Below are 23,132 nucleotides of genomic sequence, written 5' to 3' on the forward strand. Positions count from 1 at the left end.
GTTCCCTATTAAATTCAGTCTTAGAAGATTTAATCGAATAGTGAATTGCAAAATATTTCATTCGGAGCTGGATCTGTTTCATGAGTCAGCTGAACTGATTCACAAACCCCCTCTAAAAGATTCATTCATGAATCAAACATAACTGAATCAACAAATGCCAAAAATATGTTGCATGATGGTTTTATTAACATGTTTACAAAACTGTACTGGTTTCGATAAATAGCGTTTTATTCAAAGGTCCAAAAATGTACATTTTTGTTTTCTTTAATATAAATGATCAACATTTTAGTTAAATCATGATTATATTGTTGTGTAGGTATTTTTTAACAAGCCACTGCAGGGAGGATCAGGGGCCTGCACCGTGAAGCCAGAATAGTTTGCACCAATTCTGTTTTTTATATACCATAAAGGTAGCTCAGCTCATTCATTCATTTATTCATTCATTCATTCATTCATTCATTCATTTATTCATTTTCTTTCAGTTTAGGCCCTTATTTATCACAGCATGTTTTACGCAGCGGATGCCCTTCCAGCCCCAACCCAGTACTGAGAAAAACCACACTACAGCCAATTAAGAGCAGTACACCTATAGCGCATGTCTTTGGACTGTGGGGGAAACTGGAGCTCCCGGAGAAAACCCACACCAACATGGGGAGAACATGCAAACTTCACACAGAAATGCCAGCTGGAACCAAACTAGCAATCTTCTTGTAGTGAGGCGACAGTGCTAACCACTGAGCCACCATGCCACCTAGCTCAACTAAGCTACTCCATAATACCACAACAAGAGTGATTAAATTCAAGTTGCCGTCACGTCACCTAAAACCCAAGACTGGTGCAAACTAAACAGAAATTTAACTGGCTAGACATCTAATCTGGCTTTATGTTACAGGCCCCAGTTGAAGTTTTCAAAGTGGCAGAGCAAATAATTAAATTTTGCTGGAAATTACGAAGACTACACTTGTTTCTTGAAAGCAATGAATCTGCACAAATGGACCAAATAAAATCAGCAGTGGTAGAAAAGCTAGTTAAAAAATAAATACAGAAAACAGAACAGTGCATGACTGTTTTTGTATTAAAAATGTGCACATCCAGGAAAGGTGATGTGGAAAAATGTATTAAAAAAAAAAAACAAAGATGTTTAATAAAAGTCCAAAAATATATATATTACAAGCTAACAACTCAATAAATATGAATTTCTAATGAGGAAAATCTACTCAATGATCTTAATTCCAAATTGTTTGTTTTTAAAAACAATATACTTAGTGTGTGGTGTGTTATTGGCATCATAAAGCATCTAAAAGTCTATTACATTTTGAAAATACTATTTATGAAACAAACTAAATTATGGACTGCTCCATTTTAAACCACTTTACTTCCTAAAACTTCCTTTTTGTCTGTTTGGTCCAAACAATCACACTGTCCTAGTGAAATAAGACCAAGAAAAGGGCTTTTAAAACAACTAAAATTAATATAAATTTGTTTAAGAGAAATCAAATAAAAAATATTAATATTAATGGAGGAATGTTAAAAAAAACAGCTACACTATGGTTTTCACTGTAATCTGTAAAATCCATTAAGCTCTAGGCTTGATCAAACTATAATGCTCAAGTCTGAGCAAAAAATCAGCAGTGGAGGGAACGGTGCATGCATATGACACAAAATGTGATATGTCAGCAATGATGTTTATGACACTTTCTAGAAAGACAACTCTGACTGGAAGCGTATGGTCACTCCAAAACCAGTCCGACAATTCGCTCTTTTTAACTCAGTGAGGTCTGCCAACACCTCTCAGTAGTGAACAGGCACTTAAAAGATGCCCGTTGGCAAGTCTTTGCTGAACATCCCAGACAAATCCAAGTCCTTACTCATTAGATCCTCCTCAACATTCTCCAAAGCCCATTGGTGATCAGTCAACTCCAGCGCCTCCCATTCAGCCTATTAAAAGACAGACAGAACATAACATTCGGGAGATAAAACCTACCTAGCTTGTAGTCTTAATTTTTTAAAACTAATAGCATACACTTAATAAGATTATAGTACAGTTAATAATTTGTTATACCTTGAATGCTTTGTTTGTATCAGCTGGCATTGCCATTGCAGCACCACTCATCTGTTCCTGCATAATGCGAGACTGATCTGCACCTGTTGCAAATGTCAGAAAATTAATTGCATGCAGAAAGTAAATTTAGCCAATACAATACAAATGCTACATAAAAAATATAATTGTAAAATTAAGAAATAGGTAATCCTTAAATCATGTCCAGTTCATCATTTACTCACCCCTTCTTTCATGTCATTCCAAATCCAAAATTATGGCTATTATTATTATTATGCTATTAAACTATATTAAAGGTTTCCAATAATTGGCTTACTTTCATCATATATTAAAAAATAAATAAATTTTCTTCTAATAGACATTTGCAGAATGACCTCACAGTGTCTAAAGTGACTCATCAAGGACTCTTGCTGGGTCCCATTCAGAAGGGCTCATCCACATGTCTTAATCCCTTCAGAGGGTCACAGTTTTGAATACTTCAGTATAGAACGACTCTTCAAATTTTTATCAGTCCGAAGTGCCCTTTTTGGGGGCAATATATCCTGACTGTCTGTCTCGCTAAGAACCTCTCCTTTTCAGAGAGCCTACTCTGTTCTGATTGGTCAGAGGGCCAGTCTGTTGCGATTGGTCTACTACTTAACGCATATGTCTGAAATCACTTAGGGCACCTATCAAACAAAATCAACTTATGAGAGCTGTTTGGACAGAACTGCATGCAAGTATAGTGTGTTCATAGTCATATTGGAGTCATTTAAACACAACACGTCTCTTTTTTATTTTTTGATGGTAAAATAGGATCCATATTGTAGCGAGGCCCACCACAACATGATGTAGGAGTGTGGTTTTGCCTACCCATCAAGCAAGCCGCCTTTTCACTGCACAAAACAAGCGAGAGACCGGAAGTCAGTCATTTCCAATGGAGAGTAGTCCCGGAGCTGCGTGGAGTTCCAATCATCCTCACAAAATTCAGATCTGATTTGAGCTGCGGATACGTTGAAATATTTGAACTCATGCGACTAGGCAGTATGCGACCGGCTGACGGGTCTTGATGTAATCACGTGTTGCCCAAGCAGGTTTATGTGCGCAAGATGAGAAATAGTAAGGGTTTTAAGTATTTTTTAAAATCAGAACAAAGTCTATATATATAAAAAAAAAAACATTTTATTCATAAACGAGTAATAAAAAAATATTTTTTAATGCTGTCTCTACATTCTCTCCAAACCTTTTATAAGTTTCTAGTATTCATTCATTCCTATATTCAACCATTGTGAACTCACACAGAATAAAAGCTCTTGCTTTTGCACTCCTTTATTTCGGAAACCACCAGAATCAACTTCTCTCCCATGGTGGCCGAATAAACTGAAAATTCTGTGCGACTGCCACAGTGCCACAAGGGGGGCGTATTCTGACAGTCGCGTAGGAATGTCATGTGCAGAGGAAAGGCAGCTTCAGCTTTACATGTTAACTTGTCTCAGTAGTAACGCATATAATTATGTCCACAAGAGGATTTGCTAAGAAATTGAGATTAAAAGATCTGTTCCAACTCTCTGTGATCAAACTGCACTGCAAAGGACAAAGAGTTGGGGGGAGAACCAGCTTAACTCCATTTAAAGGCACAAGCACAAAAACGACTACAATTCACTCTGACCCAAAAATTGACTTTTTCAACAGTCTATAATGAACTATCTGCTGACATATGACAACATGGTCCTCACGGCAACCTGAGTTCGATTCCTGGCTCAAGGTCCTATGCCGACCCGTCCCTTCTCCCAATGTTTCTAGTCTGTCTTCCACTATCCTTTACCAGTAAAAGGTGAAAAAACTTAAAAAATAATTAGAAAAATAAAAAAAAATAATAATCTGATTGGATATCTGATACTTCCCGGACACATTGTCAAGACACAAAAGACTTATTTGACATCTCGTAAAAAGCTTAAAATTGAAGCCCCTTAAATTATTTGAATTTTGAATGAACAGGTTTTATTGAATGTATTTAGTTCTCATCTTTTGGAAGCAAGAGCGAGTCAAACTAAACACTGTTTGTGGGTGGCTGATGAGAAATTATATGCTGGCATTATGCAAATATGGTGCAAACCTATGTTTGTGCAAAAAGTTAGAATGAAATGAATGTAGACTCATTTCAGGCAGGCTAAACTGGTTCTTTTTTGCAGACTTTTACATTCACAAACAAGTATATTACACACTACATCTAAGATAAGGTCTGAAAAAGCCAAATAGAGAGCAGATAGAGATATTTTTTAATCAAACCTGATAGTGTAAAGGGAAGTGCAACTCTCACTTTAAGACAAAATTTAAAGGCAATAGCTATGGCAACAGTCCAATTTTAAATAAATAAACAAGCATATGTTTAAAGTTTTCAAATAATAAACAAAGTCATATTTGTTTAAGATTCTAAATAAATCAGCAAATCTTTATATAATACTACAACAAGCCATCACTGCTGGGGTTAAGTCTGTCAAATATGTTGTTCTATTGCATATAATTACCATTATCCTGTCCAAGAATCAGGGAATACATACTCCTGAGACCAAAGACATTCAGGAAATACCAAGATGCTGAGCTCACCCTGCAGATTAATACACCAGGAGATTATTTAAAGACAGCTTTAGGTAAAAAGGAAAGTGACACTCAAGGGTGAAAGAGCACTAACCAGGAGGCATCTAGAGAGAGCAACTCAATTCCCTGCTGCAGCATTGGCTTGAAGCGGAGTGTGAGAGGGAACGGTACTTTTGCTTGGAGGAGAAAGCAAGAATTACAAATGCGTTAAGACACGTCTTGTAAGAATACACCTCAACAAGCCATATTTTATTCTGAATATTGTATGTCTTACTTGTAACAAACCCAGAGAAGGTCCAGTTGATCCAACCACCAATAAGAATCATAGGCAGGACATTTGTCACGTTGCCTTTCATCATATCGGTCAACATGCTCGGATCTAAAAGAGTGAAAAACATTCAATTAATCTCGTCACTCCTTTCTTGCTCAGTTTCTCTTCATAAAAGGCAAATCTTTGACCTCTTGTGTCTGTTTCAAGAAAAACTCACCAGTCATCGGAGACGGTGGGACCACCTTTCTCTTAGTCTTCTTAAAAAACCCATCTTCTTGGTTATTGAAGTAGAATTTTCTCATCAAGAAAGACTGTTTTAGCACAATACAACAAATCAGACGTTCTACTTTGATCACATCGCAAGCAAAATGCAAAAAAGATTGAAGAAGGCTCACTTGTTTAGGGATGTATTTGCCATTTTCTCGTAAAACTCTGCTCCTGATAAGAACCTGGCTGTGTGGAGGACATTCAAAAATAGTTTGAAATATTTTGTGTGTTTTAGAAATAAAAGTAGACGGACGATAAATGTTACCTGTCTGAAACCTGCTCTAATGTAAGCTTCTTATCACTTTGTAACAGAATTGAGACATAATGGCGGATCACACCAACGAGAAAAGTAATAAATACAATTGGCAGCACAACCCAAAGACGGATGTTGGAGTCCAGGAGGAGCTCGGGCTCAGCCATGCTTTTTAGGAAGAGATGCTGATGGAATTTCACCACCCTGGAACATGGAAACAACACATTTTAATGTAATAATCTCCTGGATTTTATGTTCAACTGAATCCTTAAATTAACAACAAGATCATTCATTGTGAGCTGTGGACAAAATGAAGGAACAATCAATTGAATTTATCATTCATAGTTTTGTGTTTGAGTAAAGGACAACTATCTCCAAGCTAATGATGTCAATTCTTCTAGATAGAAAATACTTTATTGAGGTAGAATTGGCTTTATATTCACACATTTGTTCAGATACAGCTCCCTGTATTCTTTACTGTGGTACAGTAAATGTTCAGACTGAAATCACATTTAAGTATGACTTTAAAACAAACATAGCACTATTTAATTGACTGCTAACAATATTGTACTTTGATAGTCATTGGCTGCTAATATGATTTCACGGCGTTTCTGCAAGTTTCATCAAATCAAATTTAAGACTTTTATGAATAAGATTTTAGACTTCTGTGGGGCTAAACAATGAGGAATTTTGTGTAAATGGAAATCATGTAAAGAGATATATTGCTGTTTTTATCATGAGGAACTGTGTAATTGTTTCTTTTCCCGATTAGGGAATTTATATAAGAGAATTTGCTGTAAAAGGTCTTACAGCTGTTGTGAAATAAACATCTTTTTGCAATAAAAAAGCTATTTAGATGGATTGTTGGTGATTGGGTAACTTTGACAACTTTTTAAAATTAAGACCCATTTAAAATGATTTAAGACTAACAAAACAATATTTCTGTAATTTAAGGGCTAAAATTTTGTTTTTAAAATTGAAGACATTTTAAGACCCAGCGGAAACCCTGTTTCAATATTTAGAATTTGTTATGAATACATTACATTATAAAGGAGAATGTCTGAATGTGTGAATGTAAAACCAACTCTACCGCAGTCAATAAACTGTTGTCATTTAGAGCATAAAATGGTCGAATTGCCTAAATGTTTTTAGATCACTATAGAGTTTATTGATAGAGGTAAAGTTGGTTTTATATTTGCAGATTCAGACTTCCCCCTTAATAATATAATTTCATAAAAGTATTATTTGCAAACTCTAAATCATACTAGCAGCCAATGACTATCAAAGTACAACATTGCTCACGGTCAAATAAACAGTGTTAATGTTGATTTCAAGTCATACTGGCATGCTAATTCTGATCGAATATTTAAAGTAACATGGTAAACAGTATAGAGTCTTCTAAATGAACAAATATGCGAATATAAAACCAACTTTACCTCTATAGTTTATTGAATTTATCCATACCTAATTAACGTTATACAAAGGAAACAATTTCCAAATTATCTCTTAATTTCCCCCCGCAATAGCTAAGTTACATACAAAGCTGCAGCCTTAACATTATTAAAACACTGTAGAAGTCGATTCCTTCACGTGCCTATGAAGGTTAAATGTGTTAAAGCTGCTTGCAGCATACGGAAGCTGTGTGAGGATCCATTTGTCGTTATACCAAGCACTGTATAATTTTGTTACTAGTGTACTTGTTAATCTCTCTATATATATAACCTCTGTCTATTTTATCATTCAAAACAAACATATCAAGCAGGTGCTTTACATTACTTAAATCCACTCGTTAAAATGACGCGTCAAGCTTAGCATGTTGCTAACACCTTCTCTTTAAGGGTGGTGATGCATGATTCATTGTCATATACACACTCGCACTGAACAAACGATGTATTTTTGACGCTACAGGCTGCGACAAGTGAGAGTTGATCATAATGCATTTATTGTACCTGCTCTCGTATTCAAATGACGGTTTATCTGTGAGAAGACCGATAACGACTCGAATCAGGATGCGACACCATAGAGCCACTGCTGCCCTGAAGATGTGAATAAACCAGAAGCGAACATACTTTCAAAATAAAAGTCGGTAGAGAAACATTTTCATAATGAAAGTTCCTACATACAGTAGAATTACAAGTAGTTATGTGTAAATATAATAGAAATGTTATTAGTCTTACTGTTCAAGCTTTTCAAGTATTTACAAGAACTAGAAAAACAATATCAAAATGTTTATGGTTCTCTGGACTTGCTATTTTTTCAATAATTAAAATAAAATATAATAAATTTTACTTAAAACGTTATGTATCCAGATAGCTGATGATTATTTTGAAGCGTATAACAATTGTTTCTATGGCTCTCTCTCTCTCTGTGCATATGCATGTATGCATGTATCTGTCTTTGCATGTATCTATGTACCTATCTATGTATGCACGTCTATATGTATCTATATATATATGCATGTATCTATAAAGATTTATGCGTCTGTGTATATATGTATCTATGTAAGTGTGCATGTTTATATGCATCTATGTGTGTGTGTGTCTCCATTTATGTGTCTGCATCCATCCATCTCTCTGGTACATTCAACTGTGAAATAATAATTATATTTAACATAAAATTAATTTAAGGAAGAAAATGTTGACAACTTCATGGACTTATTTTTGTATTTATTCATTGAATGTGGCAATTGTGGGGATTCATTCTTAAGACTAAAGTAACAGTCTTTTACCTTTAAATAACATTAGACAATATTAAAATTGTGCTCAAAAAGTACAAAGAACAAATCTCCAAATGTATCCTTTTACACATTTTTTTTGCACATTTTAATACTGTGATGTTTAAGAAAACAACACACAAACACTCGTCTTTTACAAACCACTTCCTCTCTTATCAACACTGGCATAATCATTAACAGGCAGTTTCTGCAGCATTTGGTCCACTGAAAGAAACTACAGCAACATAGAACTAAAAAAGGTGCAATAACAGAAACATTTGAAGTAGTGCGACTGAAAATGCACAGATCCATTTCATAATAGCTTGAAGCTCTGAGACGAAAACAACAAACATAAATATAAACGGCAAAACCTCAAACCCAATGCAAAAAGGAAACAGCGCTGATGCACCTGGGTGAACTTTAACAGCCTATTTAAATGTTTTCATACACTCAGCCCACACAAAACGCAAGCAAATTTGCACTTCTCCACTCATACATCATAAAAATCATATCATTTACACCAGATCGACTTTTACCATGATATATCATTGCACTTACGTCATCACACACACACACACACACACACACAGAGACAAGCTGATGTCCAAATGATCCTAAACGTGGATGCTTGTTCTCTTTCGCGTTATTGAAATTACCTGAAATCAAAAACACAATTGATAGATCCTTTATCGGAAAACGAAGACGGTGGAAAATAAGGATGGTTACATTCCCATGCCTAACACTGAGATATCAAGCTGCCATATTTCCCCCGCCCAAGAAAACCAAATGCATTTCAGTCTGCTGCTCTGGTGTGAAGCGAGTTGGTACAGATCAGGATCAGATGCACAATGGGAGCACATCCTTGATGCAGAACACTGAATGTGCGCGTTAAATAAAACAAAAACAAAAAACATATAAAAGAAATTATTAAACTCAAAATTCAGTCAGTTAGAAGGCGATACTAGAACAGGAGAGCTCCCACACTGCCCACTTCGCTCTGTTCCTTCACAAAGATCTCAAAGTACTGGTAGATGATAGTGACGGCCAACAAAATTCCAGTTCCTGATCCGATGGCTCCCAGAAAGTCAGCCATGACTGAGAGACCGCCTATACACAGGCCTCCGAAGGCTGCCGCTGTAGGGATGTACCTAAACGAGGATTTGTCATGCTTTAGTTAATCAGTGTCTGACTTATTGAGTGTAGTCATGTTTGAGTGGTCTGCATGTTTTACCTGTTCAGTTCATGGACCATTGATGTTTCTCTGTGTCCTCTCATTACCATCTGCTGTTCTTTAAGCTGTTTGGCAACCTAAATAATGCAAAGTATATATATGAAGCCTAGTTACGTTGAGCAGTTTGTGAGCAATACCCAAGACAACTGTATTTTCGTGAATAGAAATCAGGGTATTATTTAATGCTGTATTTAGTGTAGACAGAATCACGATGAAAAAAGTATGACCAACTGGCAAGTAAAGCGTTTCATTTAGTCACAAACATTAATTTTTTTTTTACTAATTTAGTCCTTGATGAGATTTAATTTTAGACTTTGGACTGTTGTGTATTGATTTATAATACAGAACCCCAATAATTCTATTTAATATCTACTTCTAATTTAAATATTTATTCTGTTTTAAATACAATTGAATTTATAGAATTTGCTGTGGAGAAAGGCAGACTAAATAATGCAATAAAAACCATTTTAAACTGTTTTATATAACATCTGAATGAAATTATAAATTATTACATACATCATGCAACTTTTTTTCAGCAATTTAAGTGTGTGAGATTTGTATTGCAGAATTCTAATGCAGAAGTCTAATGCTCTTACATCTTTGGCAGATGATCCGGAAACTTCAATCCAGGTCTTTGAGAAGAAGGCACACGATCCCAGCATGAAGATGATGTAGATGATGGCATGGATTGGATCCTCCAGAACTGTGCCAAAGGACTCTGGGGGTGAGAGGTAGTAGCAAAGGCCACCTACTGGGTAAGCACGAGCCGGTCCTCCAGTTGAGGTATCCTGTTAATGAAATATAGTTGGAGTTATAGGTTTAAACTGCAAATTTGGTCTGATAATCAAGTTGTTAGCTGTATAATAAGTACCATGTATCTCTTTATAGGCAAACAAACTTGATGGAGACTTATTATCCTCCTTTTAGAAGATTTAAAACAAGTCTCTGATGTCCCAAGAGCATGTACGTGAAGTTTCAAATCAAAATACCCACCAAATAATGTTTTATAACTTTGTGAAACAGCCTTTTTAGGCTTTTTGATCACAATAGTGCAATTTTAGTGATTCAATTGCAAATGAGATGTGTTCTTTTTAAAAGAGGGTTTAAAAAAAAAAAACACCCTATGCTACTGTGGAAAAGATCATCACTATTAGGTGGAACTTTCCTTCTCTGATTTTATGTACAAGGGAGAATGTGGATCGTTTCTGCAGACTGTTTTCACACATTGTTGTTATAAGAAATTAAATTATTAAATTTTTACCATTAGAAGCTGGTTATGCTCACAGACCTGTCACACAACCGTGTTTAAACCCCTTATAAAAGTTATTTTTGCATAATGGGTCCACCTTTAAGAAGGAAAAATATATATATATATATATATCTGTCACTTACCGACCAAGTCCCCAAAAGGTTGACCAGGAAGTTTCCACTGAAGCGAGTTGAGAGCATTTGAGAGATGACGTAAAGATTGGACACCAGTGCAGACTGCAGGATGATGGGAATGTTGGAGGTGTAGAAGAGCTTGATGGGATAGGTGTTGTACTGGCCACGGTAACGTGCAGATTTGATGGGCAGATCGACTCTAAATCCCTGTGGAATGAGGATAAGCATGTAACACTTGAAATTTAAAATATGTATAATTACCGTTCATAATCTAAAGTGATAAACTGTTCAAATTGCAAAAGAAAAAAAAAAGTGGTCTATGCTTGCTTGTAAAGCTGCACAATTAGTAATAACTATTATTTTTAAAGCTACTGTTTGCAACTTTTGGTTTTTTAGAAGTTTACAAGTAAAACTGCAGACTTTCACTTTATGGATACAACAACCCACGAATGTACTAGGTTACTCTGCAGCAATCAGCTTAACAGATCAAAATACACAACTTTTGTGTTTTCCGAATACGTAAAGAGAAAAACAATTAAACAAAGTTCTGCAATTGTAATTTCACTAAGTTTAAGAAAGGGAACCATCATACAACACTAGTATAGCAAGGTAATTTAACAGTCTTTCTCCCTCATTAAACATTAAACCAAGCAACTTTTATTTGGGCAGCTGATTTCTAGGCACCAAGTTTGAGAGTTATTTTACTTAAATTTGTAAATGCAGGTAAAACAAGTGACCCACATTCAAATAAATTACAGATAACATGGTGAGAATTGAGCAAATGTCCTGTCAATGTAGGCAATCTGAGACATTTAAGACACTGAAAACACCATAATATTAATAATAATAATAATAATAATAATAATAATGAGCTGCACATATTGAAAAGTACTAGGGATGTAACAGTATCAGAATTTCACGGTACGGTAATACCTCGGTATGAATGTCACGGTACGGTATTTATTGAATCATTTACAGGAAAAAACAAAACTTATGAAAATACTCCAAAAAAGTGCCAAAAGTGTCAATGACATACAAATTAGCCATCTATCTGTAAGCTTTGAAACAGGAACTTCAATTTTAATAACAAAAAATTATTAAACCATGTAAAAAAATAAAGTTTCAATTTAGTATTGTTGAAAACTCATCACATTCAACATTTAATCACACTCAGCCCATCTACCCAGATGAGAGCTCTGCTAGTCGGACCTCTCATCAAGCATCTCCCGCTGGATCTAATCTCACTATATTTATTAAACGGGATATTTCATTTATCTTGTTGTCTTTATCTAACGACATATTCCCTGACTTTGGTCATTGGAATCTATTACTTGTTCTCAGGTAACGTGTTTTGGCTGAGCGCAGAGATAAGTTAATGATTAATGTAACCACGTACATTCTGTATATTGACTGATCGCCTTTATTTCCTATAATGTAAAAACTTATTGTATGTTATACTTTTAAAATGGCCATTATCGATTCTTAAAACTGATACTCAGCAAAAGAGAGGCTGTGTTTCGTATTTTCACTGAAATTGAAAGGAGGCAGTTGTTATCGGCTCCGTTTTGTTATAAATATCCACACAGTGAAGATGACGCTCATGCAGCACGGCGCCTCAACATCTCTGCTGTCTAAGTTGCTAATATTAAAATGAAAATAGGCAGTTCCTTAAATCATGTTTACATTTTATTGTTGAGAAAGTGAAACAACGAAGCCAGGGTGATGTGAATGAAGTTATAAAGTACACTGTTCCCTTTGAAGATTTACCCGTGTCCTCGGTATAATCTGCTTTTCCATATCAAACTGAGAAGAAGAGACTGCAGCCTTGATCAAACTTGCGAAGTCTGAACTTACACGGAGATAATGCAGGACTGAACTGTGCGTGTAAAGCAGGTCGCACACCAGAAGCGACGCTCGGCGGCGCGCCGCGCAGCGCCATGTATTTTAGAATTCTAATCATAGGTTTCTATCAGGATACACACACCGGCGCCGCAAGTCGGCGGCTGTCGGCGGCGCCCGGCGACGGCTCAGGATGCAGTTCATTTTTCAGCCGAGCCACAGAGCGCCATCTGATTAGTTTCATGTTAAATATCATTCGAATGTGCGCGTCTGGTGTGCGATACTTTAATCTGTCATGTACGCGCCGTGTCGCGGCGCCGAGCGGCGCTTCTGGTGTGCGACCTGCTTTAGAGTTTTCCAGCTCTTTTCATCCCCGCTTCTAGCAGCACACTCCATTTCCGCATTACTGGATCTGTAGCAACAACAGACCGCAAGGGATGATGGTCAAGCATGGGCTGATGGCAATTGTAGTTTTCGTTACCTCCCGTTCGCTTCATTCGCCTGAGCAAATTTTCTCAGAAGACCTATAGTTTTACCGAGTCATGCGACTTCGGTAATATCGAAAAAAAATAATATTGCGGTATGACGGTATTTACAATACCGTTACATCCCTAAAAAGTACAGTGCTGCACTTCACTCATAAAATCAATTTATTCAATTGAGAGGCTTTGTGACCAAGCACCAAGAAAGAGTGAAATACTGACTCAATTTAGATGAACTGTCATGTTGTTGGTGAATCTATACCTGGAAGTATATGACCACAGCAAAGACGAAGATTGTAGCGATGAGGTTCATGAGGTTGGGCAGGTTCTGTCTGTAAAAGGCTTCTCTTAGAGCTCGCACTTTATCAGTACGAGTGGCCAATAGGTGAAAGAGAGCAATGATGGCTCCTTCAAACTCCGTGCCTGAATGCACAAACAAAATTCAGTCAACATTACGTTATGGCATTAAAGAATGGTTCAGAACAAGATGCTGTATCCTGAACACAGACCTCTTCCTGTGTTGACTGTTGTTGGGCTGAATGCCTTCCATACGATTGTCTCACAGATGTTGGTGGCGATGAAGAGAGAGATACCAGAGCCCAATCCATAGCCCTTTTGGAGTAACTCATCCAGCAGCAACACGATCAGACCGGCTACAAACAACTGCCAAAAACAAATGTCCAAATTAAACACAACTTACATAAAGCATGCAGACCATAAAGTAACAACTCACCCAAGAATGAACATTTTGTGCATTTACTCGGCCTTAAGTTGTTTGTTCGAAACCTTTAGAAGTTTTTCTTCTCTGAACACAAAAGGTGATATTCTGAAGAATGCTGGTGGTCAAATCATAGCCATTGACTTTGAACCATTGCAGAAAAAAGAAAATACTATGAAAATGAGAAGGTTTCATCAACTGTTTGGTTCCCTGCATTCTTTAAATGATCATCTTTTGTGTTGAACAGAAGAAAGAAACTTCTACATAATTAGATCAAATGGTGGGGGGATGAAACCATCCCTTTTAAATAAAGCTTTTTACAAAATAAGATTAAAAATGTGGCTCTATTATTTTTTTAATAATAATGGTCATTTACATAGATAGTAAGTCCAAATAGAAATTAACAGACAAGATTATTTCAACAATTCATATAAACATTGCTGTGTTATTCAGAGCAAAGTCTTTTGAAACTGAAGGCAAATAAACAACCTATGATGATAACATTAGATTTGGGCAAAAACAAGTTTCGTAACATGGTAAATGCAATCCAATGTTTTGCTGTTGCTGTCAGAATTAGCACACTGTAAAACCCAACGGTCATCGTCATTAAAAGAAAAGTGTAGTTAACTCAAAATTGACAAAGTTAATTCTACTCATTTGAAACGAGTTTTAAACTCGGTGTTAAAGGTAATGGATTAATTAACCCTTTGATGCACAAGCTATAAAATAGATATTGAAAAAATAAGCTAAGATGGGCCACTTTAGACCCATGTAGTGCATCAAAGGGGTAAATACCTCATTACTTTGATTTAAATGTTTAAAAGTTCACAGTTCTCATATATATTAGGTCAAACTCATGGTTTGTTGCAATCGGTTTCCTCAAACTTAACTTATTGGGTTTTACAGTACTCAGTTGGTTTGAGTTCTCTTAAATTATTGGGTTTTACTGTGCTCAAATTGCTTAATTTACTCAAATGGATTAAGTTCACAGTACTCGTTAAGATTAGTTTTTAAACTTAAATGGTTTGTTGTCAGCAATTTCCTCAAATGGTTTGAGTTACCATTATTTTTTGGGTTTTACAGTGTAGTATGATTTCCATTACAGATTTGTGCAAATTTCTAAATGTTGATAAACAATTTTCCACTAACCGATATTACGCGACTTGCAATAGGTCATAACACACATAACTGTGATTAATATTGGTAGATTTACACATATTGCATGCAAATTTGGAGACAGGAAGGAGTTTGAGGAAATTGTGGAAAGCCCCTTAAATTTGTAAGTGGACACATACAATGAGGCATGTCTGTTTTAGGAAACAATTTCACAGAAGAATAGTTCAGAATTTTCTGAATGAACAAATCAGTTTTTTGTTGCTGTAGTACAATGCAATAGGCCATCTTGTAAAATATGCAAAGCTGATGAGTTTCTTGAATACATTTGGAATTTACAGCTTGTTTCGATAATGTCTAGATCACTAAATTAAATGCACACCACACAATATTAATGAGCAAAACAGAAAATGTGCATTATTCATTCGCAACACTGTCACAAAATTGACTTGGAATAAAGGAACTTGATTACACCAGATTAACTCGGAACTAAATGTAAAATGTCTGAACACGGTAACATTTCCTATGTGGTATCGGTCAGTTTAATCACTACGAAAATGGCTACATCAAGTGGCTAGAAACACGAATTACCTGGATGATAATGAGAAGGCAGATTCCAGCACCCATCTCTGAAGGATCTCCATACATACCAGTCATCACATAAACGATAGCCTGACCAATGGTGATGATCATGCCAAACACTGGTGGAAAAATTTTACAGTTTGACTAGATGACATTCAAAATAAGAGAAATGATGACATTAAGATGGTTTCCCATAAGTAATATTGCAGTGAGAGATGCGTAAAGTCTTTCAGTTAGTACCAGTGATCGTGAAGGCACTTCATTTTAGGTATTAGTATAAAATATGCCAGAAAATTCATGGTAAGAGAATGCGTTATTAGAATATTTTCAAGCTTGGTTTGGTTTAGTTTTCAACAAAGGATGCCTGACAGTATCGTCAAAGTGTTAAATCAAGTAAATAGATTTGCATAAAATATTGGTAACGATACAATCAGAATTCCACAAATGACCAATTTAGAGTAAACAATTCTACAGAGAGAGAATAGAAGCCATTTCTTCAAGTAAGAATAAGATCCCTTTCTATTTAATAATATATGGGTCTTACGTTTCTGAGCCCCATTAAAGAGCGCTCTGTCTTTAGGGGTGTCTCCAACCTCAATGATCTTAGCTCCAGCCAACAGCTGCATGATCAGGCCAGACGTCACAATGGGAGAGATACCCAACTCCATCAAAGTACCTGAAATACACATTTTTAAAGCAGAATTAGATTTTTATTTTTATATTTTATTATAGGTCAATAAGGAATTTTCAAAGACCACTGAATAAGCTGAATTGGCTGTAATGCATGAGTGGGAATGCAAGAGTATGTGTGTTTCCCAGTGCTGGGTTGCAGCTGGAAGGGCATCTGCTGCGTAAAACATATGCTGGGTACGTTAGCGGTTCATTCCGCTGTGGTGACCCCTGATTAATAAAGGGACTGAGCCGAAAAGAAACAATGAATGAATGAATGAATATTTACAACTCTCCTACTTTTAATCATGATAGACAAAAAAATAAAAATAAAATGTAAATCAGAGTAGCATCATTTATGCTGTCAGGAATCTTTAGAACAAGAATAATTTGATAACATACAGTATTAAGAGTTTATGGACCAAAATAGTAATTAATAGGAATGTTTATTTTTTATACGTTGCCGCTATCCTTAATCTCGCCAGGTTTTATTAATTTGACAGGAAGTTTTTAATAGTTAAAAATACAATAAACATTTTGTATGATCAATTATTACTTTGTGCATTTTAAACATAAAACGAGCATATTTTAAATAAATGTATGTAATGCTGAATGACAGCGCAAATAAGTTTTACCAATATTTTATTATAAATTTAATTTGACAGACACCAAAATAGCACATCTACTACCAAATGTCGCTCTATCTTCAAATAAACCTAACAATAGTCTGATACTTGTAGGTTATTCGTTAATACCCTTAACAGTTATTGGCGAATGCTGATTATCCTTATTTATTTATTTATTGACACATCAGCAACTTATGGCTTTATAATGACAAAATAGATATACATAAAAATATTACATGACATAACAAATTTGTTTTAAAATACGACAATTACTCAGACAAATATGTAAACATAAATAAACAAAATTCACACAAAATATGTTCAGAGTTAAATGATTTCTCAGTTTAATTTTTGATGAATAATAAGATTCTTCCTGGTACCTTTTTAAAAATGTCCATCAATGTACTTCTGTTGTCTAATGACATTCAAACTTCCACATTCCAACAAAATATGTTTTATGGTAAAAGCAGCTTGGCAGTAATTACATTTAGGTGGTCTGATTATCCTAAATTGATTAATCTACCCTAAAGTTCACTACATTTATTACTGCTGAGCAAATGTATGAAAAAGAAACAGCTATTGAAGCTTGATTAAATCACGTGTCAAACATGTAACAGCTGATTCAATCACTGTCTGACACTGCTCATTCAGTAGTACACACCTCTGTTGGATGCCATGATCACTCTCATCCAATAAAAGGGATCTGCTGAGTCCGAAGACATGATTCCAAAAAGAGGAATCTGAATGATGGAGATCATAAAATAAAGTCACATAAACAAGTTTACAGTCTTCAGAAACCAGTAAAAGCAGACCCAAAAAATTGTCAAGTTTGATATCAGAGGTTTATAAAATGTGCATGAATGACTTGTTGATCATCAACAGTTTACAACACTTGGAGCTTAGGAGTTCAGATGAGATCAAATGTACCTGGCAGCAAACCAGAAAGATGAAAAGAGTGATCGCAGTCCATAACACCTTTTCTTTGAACTGAATCTGTGATGAAGAATTTTAAAAAGTTATAAATCATCAAAATGCCACAAGGTAGAACAAATGAATAAATGTTTATATAACCAAACCACATACCCTCCTCTCAGGCTTCTGGATCTCGGGTAAAACCGCACAGAATGGTTTTATTACTTCCAAGAATTTAACTGAGGGGAAAACAAAACAGCACTTTTAGATTACAGTATTAATGCCAAACATGTGAAATCAAAACAGTGCCACTATCCCAGAAGCTTCTGATGGATTTAGTCGACGTGGCTTTTAAGTTTCTGGAGTTCAGACAAGTTAGTTGAATCTGTGTCTCCTGCAACGTCATCATTCACCTCAAAAAAACGTCGGCTTATCATCATACCATCATCTTTGCATGAAATATGTGGATAAAAACAACAACAACAAATCACGTCACAATTCTGAATAATGTTTTAAAAGTACGTTGATTCACACTAGGATGAACTTTAAGACCAAGTTAATTCCATATTTCGTAAATATGCATGATATAAATGTATTTTGCATGCAATATAATAAGAGTTTAAACTGCTTATAACATCCATGTTGAAACAAAAACTGAAAGTGCATTTGTGACAAGGCTAACGTCAATTTACGTTACTAACCTAGTGTTCGCAGGTCACATTAAAACGCAATGTAACCATTAAAGCCACATTTTTAAACAATAAAATAAAACAAACATTATACTTTGTGTTTAAATGACCCCGTAAAACAAAAAAACATGGATTCCGACAGCAAAATACAGTTGCTAACGCATGAGGAAATAATGAAGCAAAAAGCTACCGGTTATTACCAAAGCAGCAGTTTACTTTATACGTTAGTTAAAGAAATCATTGAACTTCTTGACTTGAAGTTGGGTTAGAAATGATGAAGACTCACTGGCCATGGTGTCCCTCTGATGATGGTCGTAGACTAGCGGTTAGCGAGCACCGGGTATCAGCTATAGTAGCGTGTTCAGGACACGTCATCGCCAAGAGCACAAATACACGTCAGTGTCCGTGCCATTGAACTAGCGGCGAATGTAGTGGGCGGGAATCGTGGCCCAGAACGTGTCTCGTGATGGTTGTTACTTTTGTCACCGTTGGCTAAAAAGAACTAATCAGAGTACTTTATGATTATTTAAGAATGATTAAATATAGATTTTTTTTAGAATGCTGGGATGGATTTTTGTATTTTACACTGGGAACAAAGCTTTGACAATGTATTTATTGAAAAATACAGCACATTTTATGGTACAAACATCTTGTTTATTTAAGGAAGGCAAAGAGCATAGAAGCGGTGTTAGTTCTTTGAGAGAGGGTGCGGCTTCCTGAGCCTCAACGCGCCCTCTGGCGGTGGACAGTTTTTGTCTTAAAGGTGTTAGCGTTAAGTATATATATATTTTTTATTTATTGCCACATTTTATATAATAAATATATGTTTAATGATTGCAGTGATGCAGAAATAGATTTGGGGTTCAATATGTGCTTTATTTAGCCGTTTTATTGTAACCCGTCTGAGTGACTTGAGAGATTGATGTAAGTCAACTTTAGCCAACAATATTCATAACAAGGATAAAGCAGAAGGTAATGTGTATTGTTTTGTTATGTGTTCAATATAGTTTATTTCGGCTTACAATACAATATTTCCATATAAAAATGTTTAGTTACCGGTCTAATTTTAAACTGAATTTCAGATTTTAAGTTTACTTTACAAAAATCACCACCAGGCGGCACCTCTGAATCGGATATCAGGATCTCGATTCATAAAATATAGCTCGTGGCTACAAGGACTTGACTGTAGAATGATTCAGAGGTAAGAAAATTCATTGAAAAAAAGTGTAGCAAAAAGTTAAAGAAGCACTGTTGTCCAAAGATGGGGTTTGTAAATCATGGCAAAGTTATTTGTGCATTTTTTGTACTATGATATAGTTTATATCATAGTTTTATCGTCACGGTGCCCTCTACCTCAGTAGGCCTACTGTTAAGTTTAAAACAATTTTAAGATTTGATATTCAATTTCAATTAAAATTTCACTTTTAGTTCATAGTATTATACCATTGCCACAGTATTGCCATAGTATTTTACACTATAGCCAATCATCACTGTACTGTTTCACCAAAGTAGCCTATTTTTAGTCATGTATAGTTTTTAAATTTCGTCATCTGACATTTTTATCAAAATTGAGTTATTGACTTATTCTTATTACATGACAACTTATTCACATTATGGGATGTTTTTTTTACAAGTTGTTTAAATTTTAGAACTTTATATACAAAACAATTGTTACACACATACAGTTTGCTGTCATGTGAAGATAATGGGCCTGTTTCTGTAAGGCGGTCAACCAACTCTGAGTTTAAACTTGAAGTCCGAGTTGACTTACAGAGATATTAAAAACAGTTTTCCGTTTTAGAACAGAGTTAGGTCAATCAAGTCTGAGTAGACCAACTGAAAGTTAAGCGCACACACTGTGACTATAAAAAGGCATTATCAATGGAGCTCAGATTTAGCAACATCTGAAAAAAAGAGATCAGCATTTCCTTCTCCAGCTGAACTTGATGTGCTCATGCAGTTATAGCAAATATGACCATATATATATTTTTTAAAAAGTAACACCACTGCATCGGCGAAACAGAGACAGTTAACGTGAGAAAACAGCTACTCAAGTTAATGCGTAAGTTTTACATTGAAATTATTTAAAGTATTTAGGTATAATAAAAAATAAGCAATGTAATGTGTGTCAGTTGTAGACTTTTCACTTTAAAAAGTGGGGAATTGGCTGTCATTTTAAAGTTATTTCAGATGTAATTGCATTAAATTACATAAAATAGGCTACTGCATAATTTCTACAACAAATTTGACAAAACAAGAATACAGATAACCTTAGCTTAATGTTCTGTGGAAATGTTTAATATAAGGTTTCCACTTTTACTCACATTGATCAGTTTAAGATAAAGTTTTTAAGATTTAGTTTATAATAGATGTAAATATGCACTTGTGTGTGTCTGCCTTTATTATTGGTCAAGTAGTAGAGGTTGATATGACATTTAGAATGTAAGCAGTACTAAAAATAGATTTTACAACGAGTAATAATCCCATTAATCTAGTTACAGTATGTCCCTGTTTAAGAACAGTTAATTTAAGCTATATATATATATATATATATATATATATATATATATATATATATATATATATATATATATATATATATATACACACATACATTTTTTTCGAAGATAAATTTTTAATCGAAGATAAAACTGCTTAAAACTATTAAATTTATCCTAATTGTAATTATCCAAAAAAAAGGACCAGCCATTCTCGTAACTTTGTTCTTTGTGTGACTGAAATGTAGGCAATGACTAAGGCTAAGGCGTGAAATACCGCTTCATCTTTAAAAAAGTTGAGAAAACAGACAGAAACTCTGAGTTTAGAGAATAAAACTGGCTCCTGACCAGGTTAGGTTCTCAGAGTAAGTTACCATGGTAACTCAGTAAAAGTTACCTCTCTTTCAGAAACAGGGTTGACTTACCCTGCTTTCTCTAGTTTGACAAACCTGCAATTTTTGAAATGGAAAACCCAGAGTTTCTTTCATTTCAGGGTTAACACTGTTTTCACTTAACCTCCTCTCTGAAACGGAGCCAAAGAGACTCACACATGTTTTGTGTTTCTTCAACTGACTTTAATTTTCTTCTGTAAATTACAACTCATTCTAGTAACTTAGTAACTCCCCCTACTGGACTTCACAATATTAGCACTTAACATCCTTGACATTTGGAATGCAAAAACTTTGAAGCTCAATATCTCAAAGTCATTCAGAATGCAGTTAGAACCTTATAATTCCAAGGTGACGGATTATTTATTGGTTTATTCAAAACAATGCAAAACAAACAATAGGCTTTACAATCATATTTACAAGAGCTGTCAATGGGGTGGTACATTTTCAAAAAAGTACATGTTACATAAAAAGGTACAAGGCCCCATATTTGTATCTTAAATGTGTATGCACGTCCTGATATTGCAGTTTTAATGGCCTGTTATCACTGAATGGTGCAGTACGGTACGGTTCGGGTTGGTACTACCAAAGGGTACCCTTTTGGTGGCCATGGTGTATGACAGAGAGTTTCAGTTGACGTCATTCTCGCTTGAATAAATGTCTACAGTAAAAGCTGCACAGGTCGTTCACAAATCATGTTTGTGATTTGTGAATTGAGATATTTATACACAAATATCTATGTGTATAAAGCATCTGTTTTGTGAAAAGTGCTTATCATATTTGTGTATAAATGTTTATTAATAACTTTTCTATGAGCATAATTTGATTATAACTGCAGATCAATGACACTGCGAAATAGCCTACTGTAACGTCTGTAATTATATAAAATAAGTAATTAAATGCAATATATATTAACACATACAGACCATTACAGTCTCCGATGTGTTACCAATTACAGATAAACTACACACAGCATACATTTAGTCCTTATTTGGGTTCAAAAGCAGCACACAACATATAGCTCACAGTCAGAGCAAACCTCTCATCTGTGTCTTTAATCTTCAGCAGCACCTCTTTCAGAGAGTAATTCTGTCATTCATAGTTCATAATAGTCCAAAAGGTGATGATAAACGTGGCAGTTTGTTCATGTTTTAAGTTGCTGTAACAATTTGCTTCTTTGTTTTGTCGGGCTTCTCCTTTGTTTTTTCGCGTTTCACTCCTGTGTTTTTCCTTTACTTTTCTGAAAGGATCAGATGTCGAAGACACTTCAATATCAACACACACATTATTATCATCAGCTCAAGATGTTCATTATTTCAAATATAGACGCGATCGCAAGATCCCTGGAGAAAGAGAAAACCGCTCGCACTTTTGGACGGCCTCGTACAACAACAACAGGACACGGCATATTTTGTTTTTCTTGGCTTTGTGGCTGTACATCAAGACAACGACAAAGTTTGTTTGAGCTCGGGTCATCCATGGCTTATTATATTATGCATATAGTATTACAATGTAATGTCTGTGTATTTAAAACATGGCGGTTACTTCCGGGAATTCCGGGAGTTTTCTGGGAGACAGAACGATACGGGAGGAGGGCGGGAGATGGGTCTGAAATACAGGAGACTCCCAGGTGTTGGCAGGTATGCAATACTTGCATTTAAGACTATTTATTACTTAACATAGGATATTGGTTGTAATTTCGTAATGGATCTGTTCAGTAAAATCCTCAAATAAGGCATAAATAGTTTGAAACCCTCGAAATTGAGGTCCTTAAAAGTGACATTAGAAGGGGAGAGAGTCGCTTTTTTTCCTGTGATCTATTATTATCAATAATAATATAATTATAATGATTATAATAGAC

The 23,132-nt window shown here is 35.2% G+C and overlaps 2 protein-coding genes across 2 annotated transcripts; both read right to left on the bottom strand.

The window, feature by feature from the left end:
- Window positions 1-164: 164 nt before the first annotated feature.
- On the bottom strand, window positions 165-7,477 carry emc3 (ER membrane protein complex subunit 3). The gene is made up of 9 exons (NM_213505.2): window positions 7,377-7,477; window positions 5,440-5,631; window positions 5,303-5,360; window positions 5,125-5,218; window positions 4,911-5,015; window positions 4,731-4,812; window positions 4,567-4,646; window positions 2,063-2,145; window positions 165-1,938 (listed from the first exon to the last, which is right to left on the bottom strand). The coding sequence occupies exons 2-9, from the start codon at window positions 5,592-5,594 to the stop codon at window positions 1,810-1,812; spliced, it is 786 nt and encodes a 261-aa protein (NP_998670.1). The 5' UTR covers window positions 5,595-5,631; window positions 7,377-7,477; the 3' UTR covers window positions 165-1,809.
- Window positions 7,478-8,076: 599 nt separating this feature from the next.
- sec61a1b (SEC61 translocon subunit alpha 1b) lies at window positions 8,077-18,745 on the bottom strand. The gene is given in 12 exon segments (NM_201577.1): window positions 8,077-9,288; window positions 9,372-9,448; window positions 9,968-10,159; window positions 10,764-10,961; window positions 13,338-13,498; window positions 13,585-13,738; window positions 15,498-15,607; window positions 16,033-16,164; window positions 17,445-17,523; window positions 17,711-17,776; window positions 17,867-17,934; window positions 18,671-18,745. Coding segments are annotated over 12 exon segments (1,431 nt in total). The 5' UTR covers window positions 18,678-18,745; the 3' UTR covers window positions 8,077-9,101.
- Between the last annotated feature and the right edge of the window lie 4,387 nt (window positions 18,746-23,132).

This window comes from Danio rerio, chromosome 6 (genome assembly GCF_049306965.1).
Source record: "Danio rerio strain Tuebingen ecotype United States chromosome 6, GRCz12tu, whole genome shotgun sequence".
In the NCBI taxonomy this organism is placed as follows: Eukaryota; Metazoa; Chordata; class Actinopteri; order Cypriniformes; family Danionidae; genus Danio; species Danio rerio.

Coding starts and splice junctions, on each gene's coding strand:
- emc3 (NM_213505.2), bottom strand. CDS start 5,594: ATGGCTGAGCCCGAGCTCCTCCTGGACTCCAACATCCGTCTTTGGGTT. Junction 5,016..5,124: donor CCCACCGTCTCCGATGACTG/GTGAGTTTTTCT, acceptor TCACTCTTTTAG/ATCCGAGCATGTTGACCGAT. Junction 4,647..4,730: donor CTCTCTCTAGATGCCTCCTG/GTTAGTGCTCTT, acceptor ATTAATCTGCAG/GGTGAGCTCAGCATCTTGGT.